At 39.5% G+C, this 22,244-nt stretch overlaps 1 protein-coding gene across 4 annotated transcripts in view; it reads right to left on the reverse strand.

The window, feature by feature from the left end:
- Positions 1–22,244, reverse strand: part of WDR19 (WD repeat domain 19) — a 113,966-nt gene that overhangs the window by 25,111 nt on the left and 66,611 nt on the right. For all 4 annotated transcript variants that reach the window (XM_058722817.1, XM_058722816.1, XM_058722815.1 and 1 more), the window contains exons 24-31: positions 21,875–21,958; positions 20,534–20,680; positions 20,090–20,214; positions 17,994–18,106; positions 15,910–15,978; positions 5,654–5,731; positions 4,280–4,376; positions 2,526–2,650 (exon numbers count right to left, since the gene is read on the reverse strand). In XM_058722817.1, coding sequence (XP_058578800.1) covers positions 2,526–2,650; positions 4,280–4,376; positions 5,654–5,731; positions 15,910–15,978; positions 17,994–18,106; positions 20,090–20,214; positions 20,534–20,680; positions 21,875–21,958 — 838 coding nt within the window. The remainder of the gene's footprint in view (positions 1–2,525; positions 2,651–4,279; positions 4,377–5,653; positions 5,732–15,909; positions 15,979–17,993; positions 18,107–20,089; positions 20,215–20,533; positions 20,681–21,874; positions 21,959–22,244) is intronic.

A 22,244-nucleotide genomic window follows, 5' to 3' on the forward strand; every position in this document is an offset into this window, starting at 1 on the left:
TAGTAGAATTTACTGAGCACTGCAGCCTTCTGTTAACTGAATCTAAAGGGTAGGGAGTCCCCTGCTGTTTGTCCTCTGTTGACTCTCTGTGCCTCAGACTTCCCAGCCCAGTCATCCAGACCCAGAGTTCCCAGGCTGTCCCTCAGCCAGAGTCCCTGTCCCACCTCTGAGAGGAAACATCCACCAAAGCTGTCTTGATATCCCCTGAAATGTGGATGGCTCTTTTCAGTCCTTGGTGTCAAAGATGGTGCTGACATTTTCACATGAACTTGTTCTTACTTGGAAAGGTTAACAGTTTCACTTCTGATATCACAGTTAAAAATCTTGGGAATGTTTGGTGCTTGTGAAAGAGGCAAACATTACAGCAAAGGGGAAGAGTCACAGGGGCCCCGCAGTGGGAGGGAAGAGGGTGTCTGGTCCTATGTAAGTGACAGGACAGCCCTTAATGCCAGAGGAAAAAAAAAGACTTGAGAACCATCCCTATCACTTAGGGTGCTTCTTATATAAGGATTCCTTAACTTTTGCTTCCCATCTTCTACCAGCTTTTTTTTTTTTTTTTTTAATGCTTATTGTTGAGAGAGACAGAGACAGCACAAGCAGGGGAGGAGAAGAAAGAGAGGGAGACACAGAATCCAAAGCAGGTTCCAGGCTCCAAGCTGTCAGCACAGAGCCTGACGCAGGGCTTCAACTCACAAACTGTGAGATCATGACCTGAGCTGAACTTGGACGCTTAACTGGCTGAGCCACCCAGGTGCCCCCCACCAGCTCTTTCTATCCTCCCCCTGATCCCAAAAGTTCCATCTTGCTGGATTCTGTGCCCCCAGCACATTGGCACTGCCACTCAGGTCTGAAGCTGAGAGAGACCTCCCTTCTCCCTTTCTACTCTTTTCCACATGAGAGAACGGATCTTCCTGCTGCTCTGGAGGGAAATGTACTCTCAGGGGTTGCAAGCTGGAATTCTAATTTTTCCCTTAAAATCAGTGTTACAGAACTGTGTGGCCTAACATGGTAGCCACTAGCCACGTGTGGCTGTTTAAATTTTAAAATGAAAATTGTAAGTCATCTCTACACCTGTGGGGCTCAAATTCATGACCCTGAGATCAGAGTCACATGCTTTTCCAAATGAGCCAGCCAGGTGCCCCTAAAATTAAAATTATGTAAAGGAAAAAAAATGAGTTTATCAGTTACACCAGCTGTATTTAAGGTGCCCCACAGCCAGGCTAGTGGGTGCCACGTGGGGCAGCACAGATATGCTACACTTCTAACACTGTAGAAAGTTCTGCTGGACACTGCTGTTATAGATAATTGGGATCTAAGTCATTCATAATATGACTACTGTGATCCTAGGTACTGTCAAAATTAAATAAGCTCTTGTGGACTGGCCTGAATGCCAATTTAACATTAATATGGGAAGGTATATTCTGATATAAATGAAAATCTGCTAAAATACGTAGGTTGGATTCTGTCTGTATCTTTACAAAGATATGTTTATGTGTGTGTGGATACACACACATATAATATTTAAGAAAACTGTACACACAAGTATTTGAGGTTTGCGTGCTGTAGTTTGTTTTTTATTAAAAATTACTAATTGTGGGGTGCCTGGGTGGCTCAGTCGGTTAAGCGTCCGACTTCAGCTCAGGTCACGATCTCGCGGTCCGTGAGTTCGAGCCCCACGTCGGGCTCTGGGCTGATGGCTCAGAGCCTGAAGCCTGCTTCCGATTCTGTGTTTCCCTCTCTCTCTGCCCCTCCCCCATTCATGCTCTGTCTCTCTCTGTCTCAAAAATAAATAAACGTTAAAAAAAAATTTTTTTTTAAATTACTAATTGAAAAAACAGAACAGACAACTGGACATAAATACCAATGTAAAAAAAACGTGCACACATGTCTTCATAGAAGTATGGAGGGCGTATACAGCACTGGGCTAACAGGTGTTATGTATGGTGATGGGCTCAAAGGGTAAATTTTTCATTATACTTTTCTACACTCTCTAAATTTTCTCAGTGAATATGTATTATTTTTATATTCAGATGAAAACTAAATAGTATTAAAAATCGTGGAATTGTATAAAATCCACGATCTTAGAATTAATAGAAGCTCTGGTTGAACAAAAATGTCTTTTTTTTTTTTTTTTGGCCAGGTAATACATTTATGTGCTTCAAAATCAAAACAAGGTAAAACAACGTACACGGAGAAAGATATGCTCCCTTTTATCGCCTGATTGGGATGGTACCAGGCCCCCTCTGTCCCATGTCTTGTTCCCTTTAGGAAATTACTTTTGCTAGCTAGACTTCTGAGTATATTTCTCATTTGACTTGCAATGAATATTTATTCATTCTTATTTTTTTCCCTCTTGTACACAAAAGGCAGCATATTGTACAATTATTCTATGTTGCTTTTTTTCACTTAACAACATAGAGATCTAGAAAATCACGCTCATCCAATGGAGGGGTGCCCATAAAAAAAATCCTTCGCGTGATAAACTCACTTGGCAGATTATGTCCCAAGTCACTGTAAGGCCTCACCTTCACGAGGATATAACTGTGCAGAATCATGAGGTTGGTGGCCATCTCAGAGGGAATTTTGATCTTCTGGGATTTAAGTTCTGCATACATACTGAAGAGAACGTCGTGTGCATTCCGATAGTTTCCTTGGAAAAAGGCGGCAAGATGGCATTATTGCAAAGGATGAAATCTGAGGACTTTCTGTGGGCCCTCATTTTATTTTATTTCTTAAAGTTTTTATTCAAATTCCAGTGAGTTCATACACAGGGTAATAGTATCAGGTGAAAATACAGTGATTCAGCACTTCCATACATCACCCGGTGCTCATCACAATGTGGGCCCTCATTTTACAAGTAGATTTTGTTATTAGCAATATCTTTATAATTTCTTACATAAAGTAGCTTAGTTTTTCCTGTGGTAATTGATGGTGCTAATACCCAACCAGTCCCTCAGGGAGCAAATGGTGTCATCCTAGACCCCTCCCTCTTCCTCAGGGCTCCACCTGCCCTGAAAGCAGATGGTGATCAAGTTCCGAGTCACCTTCTAGGTCTCCCAAATCCAGCCTGGTCCCAGGCCTGCTGTAATGCCTCTCGCCATCTCTCCGCAGCCGTGTCCTATTGGGTGTTCCTCTGTGCTGCTTCTGCCTCTATTCTGAGAAGTCTGAGTGATCTTGTCAAAGCTCAAGTCACACTCCAACGTAAAACCCTCCAAAGGCCTTAGGGATCACGTGCAAACTCCTGAGCCAAGGTCCTGAGCCCTTCAGGATCTGCCTCCTCCTACCTTCCTAACCCTACCTCTGCCCTCCCCTCCTGCCTCCCCCCACCACAATAGGTGCCCAGGAGTCCCTTGCTCCTCTGAGTCTGTGTCCTCCTTCGCTGCTGCTGCTCTCCCTGCATATGCCTTTCTCCTTCATCTTCTGCCATCTCAGCCTTTCAAAACTCAGCTGAAACTTCTGTTGCCTTCTCTCCTCTCCATCTTCCAACTCCCTACAACACCCCCAACCCTCAGGTGAGGTGGATCCCTCTCCCGGTGCCCTTTTAGTGGATTTCTGTTCTATTCTGGCACTTATCATCCTTTATAACAACTCTCTTCCACCAAATCAGGACTCCCTGAGGGCGGGACTGTGGCACAGTCCTCTGAATCGTGTATCTCGCAGTGGGTGCTAGATCAACGTAAACGGAGTAAAGCAGTGACTCATTCCATTTTGTATTTGCCAAAATTGTGTTCCATATTTCTGAACATCTAGAAGAATCAGCTTGCAGAAACTAGTGAAGATACGAGACTAATTCTCTGACTTAGTCAATAAACATTTAGAGAGCATGCAAGGGAAGAGAAGCCTTATGGAGGCTCTATAAATGGTCCCTGCGTACTATTAAGAACTAGGTCAATAATAACATCACACCATCTTCCACTTTCCAATCTCTTTCATATTGTTAAAGTCAAATACGTGGCATGGAAAGAAGGTGTGGCGAAGTGTACGAGAGGGGCACTGGGCTGGAGAGGGGAGAGGGCACTGTCCCGGAGACAAGAGCTGCGAGGCCATGAGAAGAGGAAATAGCACTACCGAGAGAAGGCGTTAGTGGTTACCTAGATCCCCCTGTGCTGGTCAATTATTGTACTTCTCTGAAACCCAGAAATGGTCATTCTCCTCATCTTCTGGGTTCAAAGCAAACCTAGATTAGAAAAGGGCTACTTTTTCTGGGGCATTTCGAAAAGAGCTTGGAGCTTGATTCTACTACTTGACTACAAGACAAACGTGAATGTCAGGGACGTACCTGCAGACTGCTCTTCTCTGGCAATGATGATGGCAGTCCGGGCAGCTTCTCGGTACTGTTTCAGGGCCATGTACAAGCGGAACAGGTACTTGGCATCCTGACATACAAACCATTAGAGAAACATCACTCTTCAGTAGCCAGGGGGACAAACACCTAAAATTTTTCATTTTAGTTGGAATCCACTTTTGATATTGTTTAAAAAAGTCCACTGAATAAAGAATTTATTTTTTTATCACGAATTTATTCATAGTTTAATATGTGCCAGGTAATAGTCTAAGTACTTGAGAAATATTAATGTGTTTAAATCCTCATGCTCTTCCTGGGAAGAAGGCATGGTTATAAACTAATTGCACTGATGAGAAACACACACAACAGGACCTCTCCAGAGTCTGGATTTGAGCCACAGTGATCAGGCTTCAGAGTCTGTGTTCCTAATGCTACTCCACAGAGTTATCTCCTGTGTGCAATAGCAAAATGTATTCTTATATCAACTTTGCAAAAACTTAGAAGTTTTTACACCTATATAAATTTCTCTGGCCCATAAGAACGCTGGCCTTTGATTATTTTCTGTTCCCGTTCTCTTCACATATAGACAATTTTATATACCTGACACTGTTTTCCTGATTACTAGAATAAGTGGACATGAGGTGAGGTGGTTTGGAACAGTTTAAGGGCCTGTGCCCTTTGGTAGGTTAACTTAGCTTCCCTGGGTCTCCCGTTTCTGTCTATGGACTCAGGGATCAGGACTGCGACCATCCTCTCCAGCTATGACATTCTGGCACCTTCTCTCCAAATCAGTAACTTGACTTCCTTCACAAGAAGATCACCTCAGACATCAAAACAAAAGGGAAGAACAAACTCGGGGGTGTTCTCAAAGGGGACTGTCCCCATCAGGACTGTGAGAAGACCAATGTCTGAATGAACTCCCAAGAGTCACATACTTAGAAAATATGTTCTTAATGATTTATTTCTACTTTATAGTGAGTTACTTTTACACTAAATATGATTGTTATTAACACAATTTTTGAAATATGAACAAAGTATACTGATTTTTAGGGATTAATGCTCATAGTTCTAATAATAGTTTTCAAAGTTCCCAGAATAAATAAAACTCTTTAACATTTGAGGAAAGTTGTGGGTGGTGTGAATTGTTATCTAGAGGATTGTGGCTGTTTCACAGGGGACAATGCCAATTTCAAAGGGTGAATATACCCAATATCCTCTAAAATGCAGGGACTGTCTAGAAGATTATATTCAGAGAGAAAACTTTACAAGTCCATGATGCAGAACCCATAATAGGTAAAAACAGGGCAGAAGAAAGTCAAATGGTAACTAAAATACTTAGAACCCAAGAGAAGACAACATTTCTAGTACCTTAGGCATGCCATCACTCTCTCCCATAAGGTGGTCTATCAGCTGACTGGTCAGCAGTTCATCTTTGGCCTGACCAACCTGTTTAGGAAGAGAAAGAAACAGTAAATTGAGCATCTTAAAATTAGAAAGGAAGGGGAGGAGGGGCAGAAAACCTTGTGCTGAGGAAATAGAATTAAAAAATCGTACAAATGGCTATAGTCAAGTCCTGACATGATATAAATTTAGGGTCTTTCTTCATTTATTTGTAGAGTCTCCATTAATAAAAGTCTATCCTTAAATTTTTTTTTTTTCAACGTTTTTTATTTATTTTTGGGACAGAGAGAGACAGAGCACGAACGGGGGAGGGGCAGAGAGAGAGGGAGACACAGAATCGGAAACAGGCTCCAGGCTCCGAGCCATCAGCCCAGAGCCCGACGCGGGGCTCGAACTCACGGACCGCGAGATCGTGACCTGGCTGAAGTCGGACGCTTAACCGACTGCGCCACCCAGGCGCCCCAAAAGTCTATCCTTAAAAGCTACAGCTTTTCTCAGTTGCTGTATCAAAAGACCATTCCCCCCTCTCCCCCCCCCCCCCCACACACACAGAATATACTTTTTGGATGTTTCAGTAAAAACTTTCTCAAGGTGAACATGGCACGTAGAGAATAAGGTCTTGAGTGCAGGAACTAGGCCTTCTGCAAGCACACAGTACCAAGTACTGCGTCTCCACTGCTCCCCAAGGAAACGCATCGAGTCCCACTGATGTGTGGTGTTGATCAGGAAAAATTACGTACGATATTGGAGGATGGAAATGTGTTTTAGTAGGGATAATTACTGACGAGGAGGCTTAAGAGTCTTGTGTCTGTAAAATAGGGGTGAGCCAACAATGCAACTGGAGCTCCACCAAAGGGAACGAACACTGAAGAGGGCAGTGCTGTGCTTGTATTAATGATACAGTGCAAAGAGCCACCAGAAAAAGAAGGAAACCGTTACGAGGGACAGAGCAACATGTGGCCTAGCTTGCTATGCTTGAGGGAAAAAGATAAAAGTTTGGAAGTTCCTTGTGCAGAAGAGACTGTGGTGAACGTGTGGGGTGGAGAGGCCCTTGGGGCTGCAGAATTTCTGCACACTTCACTCACTGTGGTAGTCGTCAGTGCAAGAAAGCTAAGCCTTTACAAATCTGTTGCCTCTGCTTTTGCCACTGCTGTAAGGAAGCGATGCTATAAGGAAGAGAAATCCTGTACAGCTTATCATCTCGATGGCTCTTGTGGATGGTTTTGGGTGAATGCGCCAGTATGGAGACATGGTAAAGCAAGGGCTCTGGGGTCAGCCTGCCTGAGGTCAAAAGATCACCTGGTTACTCTTGGGACCCCAATGAGGATAAAAAAAATACCTAACTCACCGTATTGTCTTAAGGATTAAATAAGTTAATACCCATAAAGGGCTTGGACTGATGTTAAGCAGTGCTATCTGATGTTGCTGGACATAGCAAATAAAAATACAGGACGCCCAGTTAAATATGAGCTTCAGAGGGTTGAACACACCCAAAATGTTAGGATGGAAAAGGGAGCCAGTAAGGAATAAATGTGGCTGTCAAGAATTAAAAGAAGGGGGGTGCCTGGGTGGCTCAGTCGGTTAAGTGTCCGACTTTGGCTAAAGTCATGATCTCATGGTTTGTGAGTTTGAGCCCTGCACTGAGCTCTGTGCTGACAGCTCAGAGCCTGGATGGAGCCCAGTTCAGATTCTGTGTCTCCCTCTCTTTCTCTCTGCCCCTCCCTTGCTTGCACTCTCTCTCAAAAATAAAGAAAACATTGAAAAATTTTTTAAAAAAATTAAAGAAGGATGGAGACAGAATGCTGAGGAATACTTACATACTGGAGTAGAGGAGTCGGTGAAAGAGGCTGAGAAGGGACCATTTGAGAAGTAATGGGAAAAGCAGTGTTCTAAGGGAGTCCTAAGAAAGATGCAGTAATGATAGTGCAAAATTCTCCCATAACATGGAGTGAAGACTGAGAAGAAGAGACTTTTATATTTAGCAGTGGGGACCTTTTAGAGAAGGTTTACAGAGTGGTGAAGGCAGAAGCTGACTGCAAAGAAGAAGGAAGGCCCCCAACACAGTTAAAAGATCCTGTGATGACCCATCTTTCTCATCCATATCATGGGTTCATTCAGGTAATGATTCTCAAGTAGGGCTGTACTATACACACACCAACACACACACACACATGCACCAAGAATGCATTTCAGAACCTTAAGGGGTAGAGGATGGGGTAGGGTGGGGGTTGGTAAATTGTGAACATTTTCAAGATATTCTCAATTATGGGTCAGCAAGTAAGAGTGCACAGATTATAAGAAATTCAAATGGGGGGGGGGTGTCTCAAGGTGGAAAGGAAAGAAAGGAATGAAGGGTTGAAAGGAAACTTATATCATCCATATAGTGTGTTCACTAAGCTGGGAATCAACATGTGTTCAACTAAGCAAATATTTATTGAGTGCCCATAATGTGCCAAACACTCTATGAAGAAATGGGTCCTTGACCTTGAGGAGCTATTAATCTGAAGGGAGATAACTGTAGTGGTAGGTGATGTTCAAAGTACTTAGAGAAGAGTCTAAGGACGGTGAAATTTCATCCAGAGGATAGTTCACAAAAGGCTTGCGTGTGAAGTGGGTCTTGCATGTTGCGTGGGAGTATGAAAGGCAGAGGTGTAGGAGGGTGGGTGGCCTTGGTGTAGGGGACCACAAGAATGAAGGAACACAGGAAGGGGAGCCCTGAATTACTCGGGTAGAAGTGGCCAGGTTAGTGTAGCATAGGCTACTGACATAGAGGAGTGTAACAGGCAATTTGGTTGGAAAGAAGACTTAGTCATAGTTCTGTTACTTTCTATTTGGGTGGCTTTAGGTTAAGTCATATCATCCTATGGGACCTCTTGTTTCCTCACCAATAAAATGAAGAGGTTAGACAAGATCACCTGCAGGGGTACCTAAGCTTCTGTGGTTCATGAAGAATAGATTGGGAACAAATTATGAGGCAACTGGGAGGCAATGCAGCTAGAGAATAAAAGGATTTAAAACTGGACTTCAGGAAAATTCTCTGGTAGTGAAGTGCAGAATGCACTTGTCTGAATGAATGAAGTTATCCTAGTAATGGATAATAAACACCAATATGTTGGTTTTATAGGCCACATGTCCCTGAACTTAGTAAAATTTATTATAATGAAATATATAGCACAACACCTAGAAGTAGCTGTGGGAGGATTAAAGAATACTCATAAAAGGAGAAAAATTTGATAGCTGCAAGGGACATCTATACTTTTGTCTGATACCGATTCCTTTAACTTTTCTGAGAAATGCTCCTACTTTCATTTCAACCATGGTATTCCATTGACACTTCCATTCCTCAGAGGACCCTATTCCCCATGACAATAGAGGTGTAATGTCTAGGGGTTGGAATTTAACCTAATTTGCCCAAGCAGATTATTCCATCCTTGTGGCCACCAGTTGTTTAATCTTGTAATGGATACCTGAACTAACCAATTCAGAGCCCTTCTGGACTTAAGCATTTGGGGCCAGAATTCCAGTCCATCTTTAGCAGGAAGGGTGGGAAATGTATTCTTGAGAGTTGCTGGCAGCGTTGAGTCTGGCTTTCTGGAGGAAATATGCCTTAGAAAATGTGGATATGCAGACAAAATCAGAGAATGAAACTATTTTCATAATGAAATAAAATGGCCTTTTGTGGATGGCCAGAGAATAATTTTCATACTTTACTAATTTCACTCCAGCTTAAAATTCAGGTACTTTTAGAAAATACTAATTTTTATGCCATAATAAAAAATGCCAATACTTTTACTGAAAACGCTTAGAAATAGAATATTGCTAGCACCCAAATTATGGTCTCTAAAACAATTTCTCGCTGAAAGGAACTAGACCTTCTTAGAGAAATGACTGATTCCAGGTCTGGGGCAAGAAATGGAATTTGGCCACAGCAATTAGGCAAGAAAAAGAAATAAAAGGCATCTAAATTGGAAAGGAAGAAGTTAAATTGTCACTATTTGGAGATGATATGTTACTATATATAGAAAACCCCAAGGAATCCACCAAAAAACTATTAGAACTGATAACTAAATATTGTAGGATACAAAATCAACATGCAAAAATTTGTTGCATTTCTGTACACTAATAGTGAAACATCAGAAAAAGAAATTAAGAAAACAATCCCATTTACAATTGCATCAAAAAGAATAAAATACCTAGCAGTAAATTTAACCAAGGAGGTGAAAGACCTGTGTACCGAAAACCACAAGACCCTGATGAAAGACACTGAAGATGACACAGATAAATGGAAAGATACTCTGTGCTCATGAATTAGAAGAATACTCTTAAAATGTCTCTATTACCCAAAGCACTATACAGACTCAAAGTAATACCTGTCAAAATTTCAACAGCATACTTCATAAAACTAGAACAAATAATTGTAAAATTTGTATGAAGCTAGAAAAGATCTTGAATAGCCAAAGCAGTGTTGAGATAGAATAACAAAGCTGCCTGCAGGTATCATGCTCTCTGATTTCAAATTATACTACAAAGCTACAGTAATCAAAACAGTATGGTATTGGTACAAAGACAGACACACAGGTTAATGGAACACAGTAGATAGGCCAGAAGTAAATCCACATATATAGGGACAATTTATCTATGACAAAAGCAAAAACAATGAAGACAGGACAGTCTTTAGTAAGTGGTATTGGAAAAAGTGGAAAGCCACATTGAAAAGAATGAAACTAGACCACTTTTTAACTCCATACACAAAAAATTAAAATGTATTAAAGACTTGAATGTCAGACCTGAGGCCATAAAACTCTAGAAGAAAACATAGGAGGTAAGCTCCTTGACTTTGGTCTTAGTGATGTCTTTATGGATCTGACTCCAAAGGCAAGGCAAACAAAAACAAAAGTAAACAAATGGAATTACATCAAACTAAAAGTTGCACAGCAAAGGAAACTGACATCAAAACAAAAAGGCAACCTACTGAAATGAGAGAAGATATGTGGAAACTATATACCCAATAAAGGGTTAATATCCAAAATATATTCAAAAAAATCTTCATATGGGGGCGCCAGGGTGACTCAGCTGGTTGAGCACCTGAAATCGGCTTAGGTCATGATCTCAGTTTGTGGGTTTGAGCCCCGTATATCAGGTACTGTACTGTGCTGACAGCTCAGAGCCTGGAGCCTGCTTCGGATTCGGTGTCTCCCTCTCTCTGCCCTTCCCCTGCTCACGCATGCTCTCTATCTCTCTCTGTCTCAAATATAAATAAACATTTTTAAAAAAAGTTTAAAAATCCTCATACAACTCAACAACAAAACTAACCTGATTAAAAAATGGGCAGAGGATGTGAAAAGACATTTCTCCAAAGAAGGCATACAAATAGCCAACAGGCATTTGAAAAGATGCTGAACATCACTCATTATTAGGAAAATGCAAACTAAAACCACAATAAGATATCACATAACACCTGTAAGAATGGCTGTTATCAAAAAGACAAGATAACAAATGTTGGAGAAGATGTGGAGAAAAGGGATCCCTTGTACACTGTTGGTAGGATTTAAAATTTCCCTGATTTCGGGGCGCCTGGGTGGCGCAGTCGGTTAAGCGGCCGACTTCAGCCAGGTCACGATCTCGCGGTCCGTGAGTTCGAGCCCCGCGTCAGGCTCTGTGCTGACAGCTCGGAGCCTGGAGCCTGTTTCCGATTCTGTGTCTCCCTCTCTCTCTGCCCCTCCCCTGTTCATGCTCTGTCTCTCTCTGTCCCAAAAAAAAATAAAAATTAAAAAAAAAATAAAAATAAAAAAAAAAATAAAATTTCCCTGATTTCCCTGAAAATTTACTGATTTCCCTATGGAAAACAGTATGCAGATTCCTCAAAAAGTTAAGAATAGAACTACCATATGCCCTAGTCATTCCACTTCTTGGTATTTATCCAAAGAATATAAAAGCACTAACACCCCAAGATATATATGTGCCTGTATGTTCATTGCAGCATTTACAAGAGCCAAGATATGAAAACAAGTGTCCATTCATAGTATGAATGAATAAAGATGTGGAACACACACACACACAACGGAATACTACTCAGCCTTAAAAAAATAATGAAATCTTGCCAAATGTGACAACATGGATGGACCTTGAGGGTATTATGCTAAGTGAAATAAGTCAGACAAAGACAGATGCTGTCTAATTTCATTCATATGTAGAATCTAAAACAAAATAAAAGCAAAACCAACTCACAGATACAGAGAACAGACTGGTGTTTACCAGAGGGGAAGGAGGCTGGGGGATAAGTTAAGTGGTGAAGGGAGTCAACTATATGGTGATGGATGGTAACTAGGTTTATGATGGTGATCACCTTGTAGTATATATGGATTTTGAATTATAAAGCTGTACAACTGAAACTTATATAATCAAAAAAAAGAAATGGAGTCAATAATATCATGTACCTGAGGGCAAGGAATCTATCAAAGATTAATAGGATTGTGTCAAAATGCAGTAATAGTTAAAGACACATTTGGGCATAAAAAACATCGACTGGATGTAATGGACTGAAATCAAATATACTAAAAATCTATGAGTTCATAATGATAGTAAAAACAAAAGCATCTCTAGAGGTCACCTTTGGAGGATGGCAGGAAACCAACTCATTATTCTTTTTTTTTTTTTTTTTTCAAGAGAGAGAGAGAGCACAAATTGGGGGCAAGGGTAGAGAGAGAATATTAAGCAGGCTCCATGCCCAGTGTGGAGCCTGATGCGGGGGCCCAATCTGACGACCCTGAGATCGTGATGTAAGCCAAAATCAAGAGTCAGATGCTCAACCAACTGAGCCACCCAGGTTCCCTGCAACTCATTAGTCTTAAAACTAGTAAGCAGAGGGGAAAAGAATCAAGTATTTACTCTATTTTTCCTTTATCTCACAGTAACAAAATAGTTGGTATGGAATAGAAGGAATGACAAACATTGCCATTTTGCAACCCCTAATAAAATAATGGATCCAGGTAATAAACATTAATGGGTGCTGAAATCATTAGGTGAAAGGTTGATGGGAAATGTCATAATGGAGGGATAAGGCTGACCATTCTAATATCTAATAATCTTAACACCATAAAAACAGAGATGACAAAAATGATGGGCTGTTATGGACTGAATATTTATGTTCCCCCAAAATTCATATGTTGAAGCCCTACATATTTGTATTTGAATACAAATGAGGTGATATTTGAATATGGGGCCTTTGGGAGTAATTAGGGTTAGATGAGGTCATGAGGGTAGGGACCTTATGATGGGATCAGTGGTGTTACAACAAAAGGAAGGGAGAGAGATCTCTCCTCACCTGAACACACCCCATAAAGGCCACGTGAGGATACAGCAAGAAGGTAGCCATCTACATGCCCAGAGGAGAGCTCTCACCGGGAACAAATTGGCTGGCCCCTTGATCTTAGCCTTCTCAGCCTCCAGAACTGTGAGAAATCAATTTCTGTTGTTTAAGCCACTTAGTCTGTGGTATGTTGTTGCGGCAGCCTGAGCTTATTAAGACATGAGCCTACTGATGTCATGAAAGAGGACGTACTTAGCACCATCTAAAAACACCAAATCTATGTCTGATTAAGTATCTAGATTTAATTGCCAGCTAGTGGGAAATACAGGAGATGGGGAAATTTGAACTAGATGTTCAACAATGACAAGAAATGATTGTTGGTGAAACTGCAATGCTCACACATTGCTGTTTGTAATGTAAAATGGTTTAGCTGCTTTGGGAAACAGTTGGACAATTCCTCAAAATGTTAAACATAGAGCTAACATATGGCCTAGAAATTCCTAGATATACACTCAAGAGAGTATATACAATGTATATAACATTGCACACAAATGTTAACAGCATTATTCATAAAAGCTTGAAAGTAGAAACAAACCAAATGTGTATTAACTGTTGAATAAATACAGTGTGGTAGAGTCATACAACAGAATCTTTAGCCATAAAAAGGAATGAAGTATTAGTACACGCTACAGCACAGCTGAACGCTGAAAACCTTCTGAAAGAAAGATGCCAGACACAAAAGTCACATATTGTATGGATCCACTTATATGAAATGTCTAGAATAGGCAAATCCACAGCGACAGGAAGTAGATTATAATAAAGAATACATGTAATACAGTGTGGTATTGTTACAGGCAAGACAAATCAATGGAAGAGAATACAGAATCCAAAACTAGACTCACATATATTTGGTCAATTTCATCTATGGCAAATGCTGTATGGTAATTCAGTGGGGGCAAAATGGTATTTTGATAAATGGTGCTGGATCAACTGGATATCCATTTGGGGAAGAAAAGATTCCTAATTCCTACCTCACACCATACACAAAAGTTAATTCAGGATGGGCATAGGACTAAATAAGAATGCTAAAACAATCAAATACCTAGAAGAAAACATAAGAGAAATAGCTTAATGACCATGCAATAGGAAAAGATTTCTTAAATAGGATTAAAAAACACTAACCATAAAAAAAAAAAAAAGATTCGTAAGTTGGACTTCATTAAAACTTAAGAATTTCTTTCCATCAAGACACTACCGAAGATGGAGCACCTGGGTGGCTCGGTCGGTTAAGCGTCCAACTCTTGGTTTCAACTCAGGTCATGATCTCAGTTTTGTGGGTCTGAGCCCCTGAGCATGGACCACATACAGCCTGCTTGAGATTCTCTCTCTCCTTCTCTCTGCCTCTCCCCAGCTTGTGCTCCTTCTCTCTCAAAGTAAATAAACTTAAAAAAAAAAAGACACTACTGAAGAATAAAAAGGCAAGCCACAGTTGGAGAGATAATATATATATATATATATATATATATATATATATATATATATATATAATGGAAAGACTTGTATCTAGAAATTATAAAAAGTCTTACAAATCAGTAAGAATAAGATGAGATGATACAATTAAAAATTAGAAAAAAGATTTAAATAGTAGAAAAGAGGATATCCAAAAGGCCAATATACATATGAAAAGGTGCTCAATATCATTAGTCTTTAGAAAAATGAATTGAGACCATAATGAGATACCACTACACCTCTATCAGTAGTCATAATGACATAGATTGGTGTTAGTAAAGAGAGCGACTAAATTCTTTCATACTGCTGGTAGAGTGTAAATTGATACAACTATTGCCAAAATATGTGTATCTTATGACCTAACAATTCTACTCCTGGATATACACCCAATAAGGCAGAGTGTTATGTCCATCAAAAGATATGAACAACTTTACTCATAATATGCTTGAAGTGGAGACAACCCAAATGTCCATTAACAGAGTAATAGGTAAATAAATTGTGGTATAGCCATCGGGTAGAATACTACACAGCAATGAGTAAGAATGAACCATCTGCATGTAGTAATGCATGTAGTAATACACATGCATTAATAGACTATATGTTGATTCGAAGGAACTGGACACAAAATAGTACATATGTACAATTCCATTTATATGAAACACATAGACAGATAAAACCAATCTATAAGGACAGAAGTCAGAATTGTGGTTACCCCTGGCTGTGGTTACCCTTGGCCAGTGACTATGAGACATCATAAGAGCCTCTGGGAGCTGGAAATGTTCTATATCTTGATCTCAGTAGGGGTTACGTCAGTGCAATATATGAGAAAAAGAGTTACATACTTAGGATTTGTGCACTTTACTACATGCAAGTTATACCTAAAAGAAAACCCAAAGGTTATTTTCTTTTATAGATAGACTTTGTACCCATAAATGAAATGACATGATGTCTGTGATTTGCTTTAAAATAACACAGGGAGGGGCGCCTGGGTGGCTCAGTCAGTTAAGCATCCGACTTCAGCTCAGGTCACGATCTCACGGTCTGTGAGTTCGAGCCCCGCGTCGGGCTCTGGGCTGATGGCCCAGAGCCTGGAGCCTGCTTCTGATTCTGTGCCTCCCTCTCTCTCTGCCCCTCCCCCATTCATGCTCTGTCTCTCTCTGTCTCAAAAATAAATAAACGTTAAAAAAAAATTAAAAAAAAAAAGATAAAATAACACAGGGAAAGAGGTGGGGGTACAGAAAAAATAAGATTGCTCATATGCTGACAGCTGTTGAAGTCAGATGATGGGTACAAGTCAGATGAGTTGGTTACAATATTTGGTCTACTTCTGTATGTTTGGAAATTTCTTCAAAATGTTTTTCAAAATATCAGCATTCTCAAAAGTCTTATTACAGAGCTCACTTACAGTTTCAATCGCCATTTCTATTGCTGCATTCTCTTCTGGGCTCGGACATTTCAGGAAATGTTTAAGTGCCTGAAATGAGAAATGTATAGCAATTAAAAACTTTCAGACTGCTTTCACATTGGGAAAAACAAAGTTTTCACACAAAGTAATTACAGTTTATGCAAGTGTCCACCTCTCAACCAGGGCTTGCACAGTCTGGGTCTTAATATATACACCTAAAAGGCTGAGGGACACCTGGATGGCTCAGTCAGTTAAGTGCTGGATGCTTGATTTCAGCTCAGGTCACAATCTCATGGTTCATGAGATCAAGCCCTACCTCGAGTTCTGTGCTGACAGCGTATTCTCTCTCTCTGCCCCTCCCACACTTGCTCTCCCTCTTTTTCTCCCTCTCTCTCTCAAAAATAAACTTAAAAAAAAAAACCAAAAAGGCTGAGTAGAATTTTAAAAATGGAAGGATCCAGTTAACCCTCTGAAGAATTTAGTTCTGACTTCTGATGAGAGTGAAAAATAAGTCCTCTTTCATTATGAAGATATAATCATTTTCATTCATTTATTCGTTCAACAAATATTTATTGCCAACCTGCTACTATGTATAGGAGACTATGGAGCATACCAGGAAGGATATGACACAGCCCTTCTTGTTGTATTATACACAACCTAATTGGGGAGATCTGTGTAATGTGATATTTATAAGGAACCAATTATTTTAAATCGTAATTGTCTACTTCCTAAACACTACACCTATGAAGAAATTTAAGGTTATAATAAAAGTTTAAGAGACAATGGGCAGTATGACCATTTGTTTTCATTGGTGCTCTAAGGAAGAAAAGTTGATTAAACAGGGGGGTGATCTGAAGGTACCATGAAGGAAAAAGGACCTGAAGATGAACAGGTCTGTGGTAGGTAGGAAAGAGGGCAGAGAGAGATCTAGAGGAGAACAGGAATGGGAAAAGGCTAGCAGGAATGTTTCTTTTTTTTTTTTAATGTTTTTTTTAATGTTTTTTTTAATTTATTTTTGAGACAGAGAGAGACAGAGGATGAGTGGGGGAGGGGAAGAGATCAAGAGGGAGACACAGAATCTGAAGCAGGCTCCAGGCCCTGAGCTGTAGGCACAGAGCCTGACGTGGGGCTCGAACTCATGAAGTGTGAGATCATGACCTGAGCTGAAGTTGGACGCTTAACCGACTGAGCCACCCAGGCACCCCATGGGATGTTTCTTAATGGAAACAGCTGGATGCCAGGTTGGGAAGTGCAGGAGCTGGTTGGTCAATCTGTGGGAATTCTCTTGAATGCCAGCTAAGGAATCTGGACTTTAAGTGGCCAGAAACAGTAAATAGGTAGCCAGAAGGCTGAGTTCACACACAGACATGTTTCTTTGGCAGGCGAGGTATTCTACAAATATGTGGGCCCATGTTTTAAAATTGGGAGACCTAGAATTCTATTTCTCATGAAAAGTCCTATGATCTAGCCCACATGGGCCCAACTCCTGAAGGGCAACAATTTTCTGGAGGTAAGTAGAAGATGTTTCCCTCAGACCAAACAGGTGGCACCCGGTAGTCCCCAGTGAACACCCAATGAACACAATGAACACACAGCTTCACTGAGTTATATCCCTTGCTTGAATGCCATAACTCCTGCTTTAGGGGCCCTGTAGCAGTGAAAGTAAGTACTGTTTGGGGAATAAAATGAAGGATGAGTTATAGGAACAGAAACTAGAAAATAGGAATAATATTGTAATAATATAATAAGTGAAGTGACCCAGGTTTGGATTAAGTTGATGATAGTTAGAATGAAAAGGGACAATGTCAGAGATATTACAGGGGAAGAATGTGATTGGCTGTGGGAGAGAGAGAATGATTTAAAGTTAACTTTGATATTTCAGGTCTGGGTGTCTGAAAGCAATAATATAATTTTAAAATATTGCTGGGGCATCTGGCTGTCTGTCAGTAGAGCATACGACTCTTGATCTCGGACTCTTGAGTTTGAGCCCCACATTGGGCATAGAGATTACTTAAAAAAATAAAGAAAGAATCTTATTAGCATTCCTGTGGAGTCCAATGTATATTTTCTCAGGAAATACTAACTCGTGAATATTGGCCACACAGCAAGAAGAATTTTCCAGCCTGAAAATGTCTTTTTTCTCCTTCAAAATATAAGGCGATGCTTTGATAGTCTTCATTAGTAGTACCTTCAGAACCTACAACAGAAGTTCACGGAGTAAAATATCTGAGCAAAATTTTATTGCTAACTTAAAAATAAGATCCAAATACAGGTGATCTAAAAATAGGTGATTAAAAATTTGTAACTGTAAATATCAGTGTTATTATCAGTGTTTGTTTTCATCACAAAACAGATCCACCATCATTCCCCCAAATACCAGCTCTGTTCCATTTTCTTTTCACCCTCAACAGGAATCAGGAGAGAAAATTATGAGCCTTGTGAGAATGTAGGCTATGGTCAGACATCACCCTTGGTGACTTTTATCATTCTTTAAGAGTCTCAATCTCATTTCCTAAAACAACAGGAACAACTATGACTACAAATCGCAATCGCATTCTGCCGAGAGTCTAAGAACAATCAGAAGTCAACCATAATACAAACGTAATCTATCCGCCTTTCTCAGCAAGGCCTGGTTTCGACAATTGTCTGCATTTGCCAGACAAGGAAGGAAAATGATATTCAAGTGGCTGATAGCTGCCATTTAAAGATAATTACTCTTTTTCTTTTATTACTATTTTTCTTTTGGTTTGAAGCTTAAATATGTTAAGCACAGTGGAAGAAGGACCTCAACTCTGCAGGAGTTCCAACTCATTGTTTACATTTACCCATGGGTATTGGAGTCCTGTTACAATACCAAAGTGTCACAACAGCCCTGGGCCTCCAGCCCAAGGCAGATAGGGAGTTTGTAATAGAAGAGGGTAAAGAAAGGTGGACAAAAGTGTGTGGGTGCGTACGTGCCTGCGTGTGTGTGTGTGGGGGGGGGGGGGGGGGTGCGCGCGCACGCGCGCGTGTGTGAGTGATGCAGGATAAGCCACATCCTTATGAAATGAGAAAAACTTAAATGGGTTAGTGGTATAGTGATTTGTAATGTTAAGAAATGTTACCTGTCGAATTAAAAATTAATAACTCTAATATCGCTTGTATTTGTATTTCCTTTTTTCCTTTAGCTCCTTATTTTCTCCAATTATCTGGATGACTTTCTAAGATATGAGAAGATGCTTTTACCTATTTTTGTTTCCTTGAAACTGAAATAAAAATTTTCTCATAAATCCTATCATCAATTCTTACAGTCATTTCGTAAATTTTAAAAAACAAAACACAAAAAGGCAAGTACTTCAGGATTCCATTTATATGACATACTATGAGTAGTCAAATTTATGTAGATTTGTAGAAAGTACAACAGTGGTTGCCAGGGGCGGTGGGGGGCGGGGAATGGGGACATACTGTGTAATGAGTACAGAGCTTTAGTTCAGGATGATTCAAAGTTCTGGGGATGGATGGTGGTGACTGACGGCTGTATGACACTGTTAATATGACTGAACTGTACATTTAAAAATGGTTAAAATGGTAAACTTGTGCTATGTATATTGGGAAAATAAAATAAAACAAAATAAAATACCACCAAAAATAATGTTATGTATGGCCCATAAAATCAAAATCTGAAAATTATTTCAGTAGTTTCTAAGAAAATTGCACATAAGGGAAGAAAACCTAAAAGCACATGTTCTCAGAATATAAAATCCTCTTTTGGACTTTCTTCTGAAAAACCACGTCTTGTGTATATCACTCTTCATCAAAGTAGAATCATATAATCTTAATTTTTAACTCAATTTAAAAAACTTATGAAACTATTTTTTCAAAAATTCCTCTGCATTTTTTATTACCTTCATTTTGGAACCTTGTTTTACCACTGGTTGGCAAACAGCAGAATTTGGGAAATCTGGCTTCTTTTAATAGTCACCCCAAAATCTTAATTTTTGAAAACGGTCTTATAATTCCATCTCACCTGTCAGATAGTAGGAATCTTGAAATCTAACACATCAATATGTATGCGTCTCTGTATAAATGGTGTGTGTGCATGTGCTTGTGGGCTATACCAAGTTGATAATTAGGTCCTAAGGGTCAAGTATTTCTAGGATACAAATCTGTAAGAGAAATTAGGGAAAACAATGGTATTTACCAATAATGTCTGCATAGATTTCCATTTGGTTGTGCTGCTGAGCCAGGGTGAAAGCTTCATTATTACATTTGGACATAACAAGAAACTGGATGGCAGACCCGTAGTCACCTAACTGTAGGAAAAACCTAAAACAAAGTATTTTAATCAGCTTGGCTCATTTAAAATAAGTTTGTCATTTACAAAATGAAATCTTTTTGCAACTATGAGAAACCGTCTTAAAAAATGCATAAAAAATGCAAACTGCAGTTTTATACTATATGCTTGTATTTGAAAAACATTCTCTCCTACACTAACCACAACAAATAGACTTTGAATTTAAACACTCAGATCTAACAAAAAAAATTATAAAGAATATTCCCTTTGAATTTATTTCTTTGATCAAGGTAAGTGGGGCTTTCTTTCCAGGCTAGTTTTTGGAAGTCCAAAAATAATGCATTCCGTTACCTGGCTACCATTTTGGCTCCATCCAGAGACTGGGTCTCTCTGACAATACTGACAGCCTTTTCAGGATTGTTGAGGTGATCCAGATAGATGCGGATTACACTGTTCCACTGTTTTGCATTCTCATAAGCCACAACGGCTTCTTTGTATCTATAAGAAATACTTAGTTCAGATAAGCTTCCTTAACACTGTCACATTTGGGGGGGAAATGTCAATACAGGAGGCAATTTTTTTTATTGATGGCGGTTGCTTATTTTTCTTGTACTTCTTTATTCTTCATTAGGATGAATACAAGGAATCATCTCCCTAAAATGTGTTCTTTTTTAGAGGTCTGATAAACTAACAGTAAAATATTAATATTGAATTGAATTTTTTCATCTGAACAATATATATAGAATTTTTTACACTTTCCTTTTTTTTTGATTGGGAAGATTATAATAGTAATATAAGCTTATTTTAGAAAACAGAAAATAACAGAATATTTCAGTAAGAGTGATCTATAAAATCTTTGCGTGTCAACCTCTAGATGGAGCTCAAGACTTGTCTTCAGTCTGCATTAGCTTTCCAGCTCTTTCCATTTCAACAAGACATTTAGTGTGTATCTCTATTTCCTAAGGTTGCTTTTCTAAAAGTAGAGGGTACTGACCTTTAAAAGTCTCTTAATGTATTTTGCCAAATAACTTTCCAAAGGCTACGGAAATTATACAGAACGAGTCAGTCATGCATAATAAGTGCATTTTGATAGTATGGTTATTTAAAATCTCACGATAGGAGAGGTTGAAATAACATACTGTTGCTTTAATTATTATTAGTGAGGTAGAGCTTTTTCATGTTTGTATGAGATACAATTTCATAATTGTGTTTCCTCCTCTGAGACTCCTTGTCTTTGAGTTTCTTCTATCCAGTTGCAGAAGGACAGAAGATATTATTTAGGATATTAACTATCCATTGTGATATCTTGACGCTGTTTTGCAGCTTAAACTGTGCAGTCATCAGTGTGGAATTCGTATTTCTTCACTGTTCTTTTCCTCGGCATCTGTAAGTTATCCTTCTTAATAAAATGACCATCACTTTATTTTCATGCCATATTATATCAAAATATCACCTTTTAGTATTTAACTCTCAAATAAAAAGAGATAGTAGCCTATATTGAATACACCAAGGTTTACTTGAGGTATTTAAAATATGGGAAAAATGTAATAGTTTGGCACTTAAGGCCAGGCAAAGGGTAAAGATGTTTTCTTTCTCCACTCTGCCTTTCTTAGAAGTTGCAAGGATTGATGGTTAATTTATCAAACTTATATATTGCTTTAAACTTGCATGAATTTGAGAAACTGTACAAACCTTCCATCTGCTTCCTTAGCTTTGGCATACTGCAAGTGAATCTTTGGAGAAGAAACACGAGGCAGAAGCTCCCCAACTTTTGCCCTAGAATGTAGATTTCAGAGAGTATCAGCACTATATTCACTTCCAAAGTCACTCTCCACAATCAAGTGTTAGTTTTTAGGATTCAAAAAAGTTATCATGATCTTTGAAATCTTGGCTCCTATAGGTAAAAGCAGATGTAACTGCTTTTCCTTCTGATGCCACACCCCTGCCCTACCCCTCCAAGGGACAATGAAGGTTCGTTCATTAACAGTTTGGGGGCAACAGGGCTCTTTTCCCTAGTAATTTGTCTGATCAGGGATTTCCGAACCAACAGGATGTGTTGTTC

This window comes from Neofelis nebulosa, chromosome 3 (assembly GCF_028018385.1).
Source record: "Neofelis nebulosa isolate mNeoNeb1 chromosome 3, mNeoNeb1.pri, whole genome shotgun sequence".
NCBI classification, from domain to species: domain Eukaryota; kingdom Metazoa; phylum Chordata; class Mammalia; order Carnivora; family Felidae; genus Neofelis; species Neofelis nebulosa.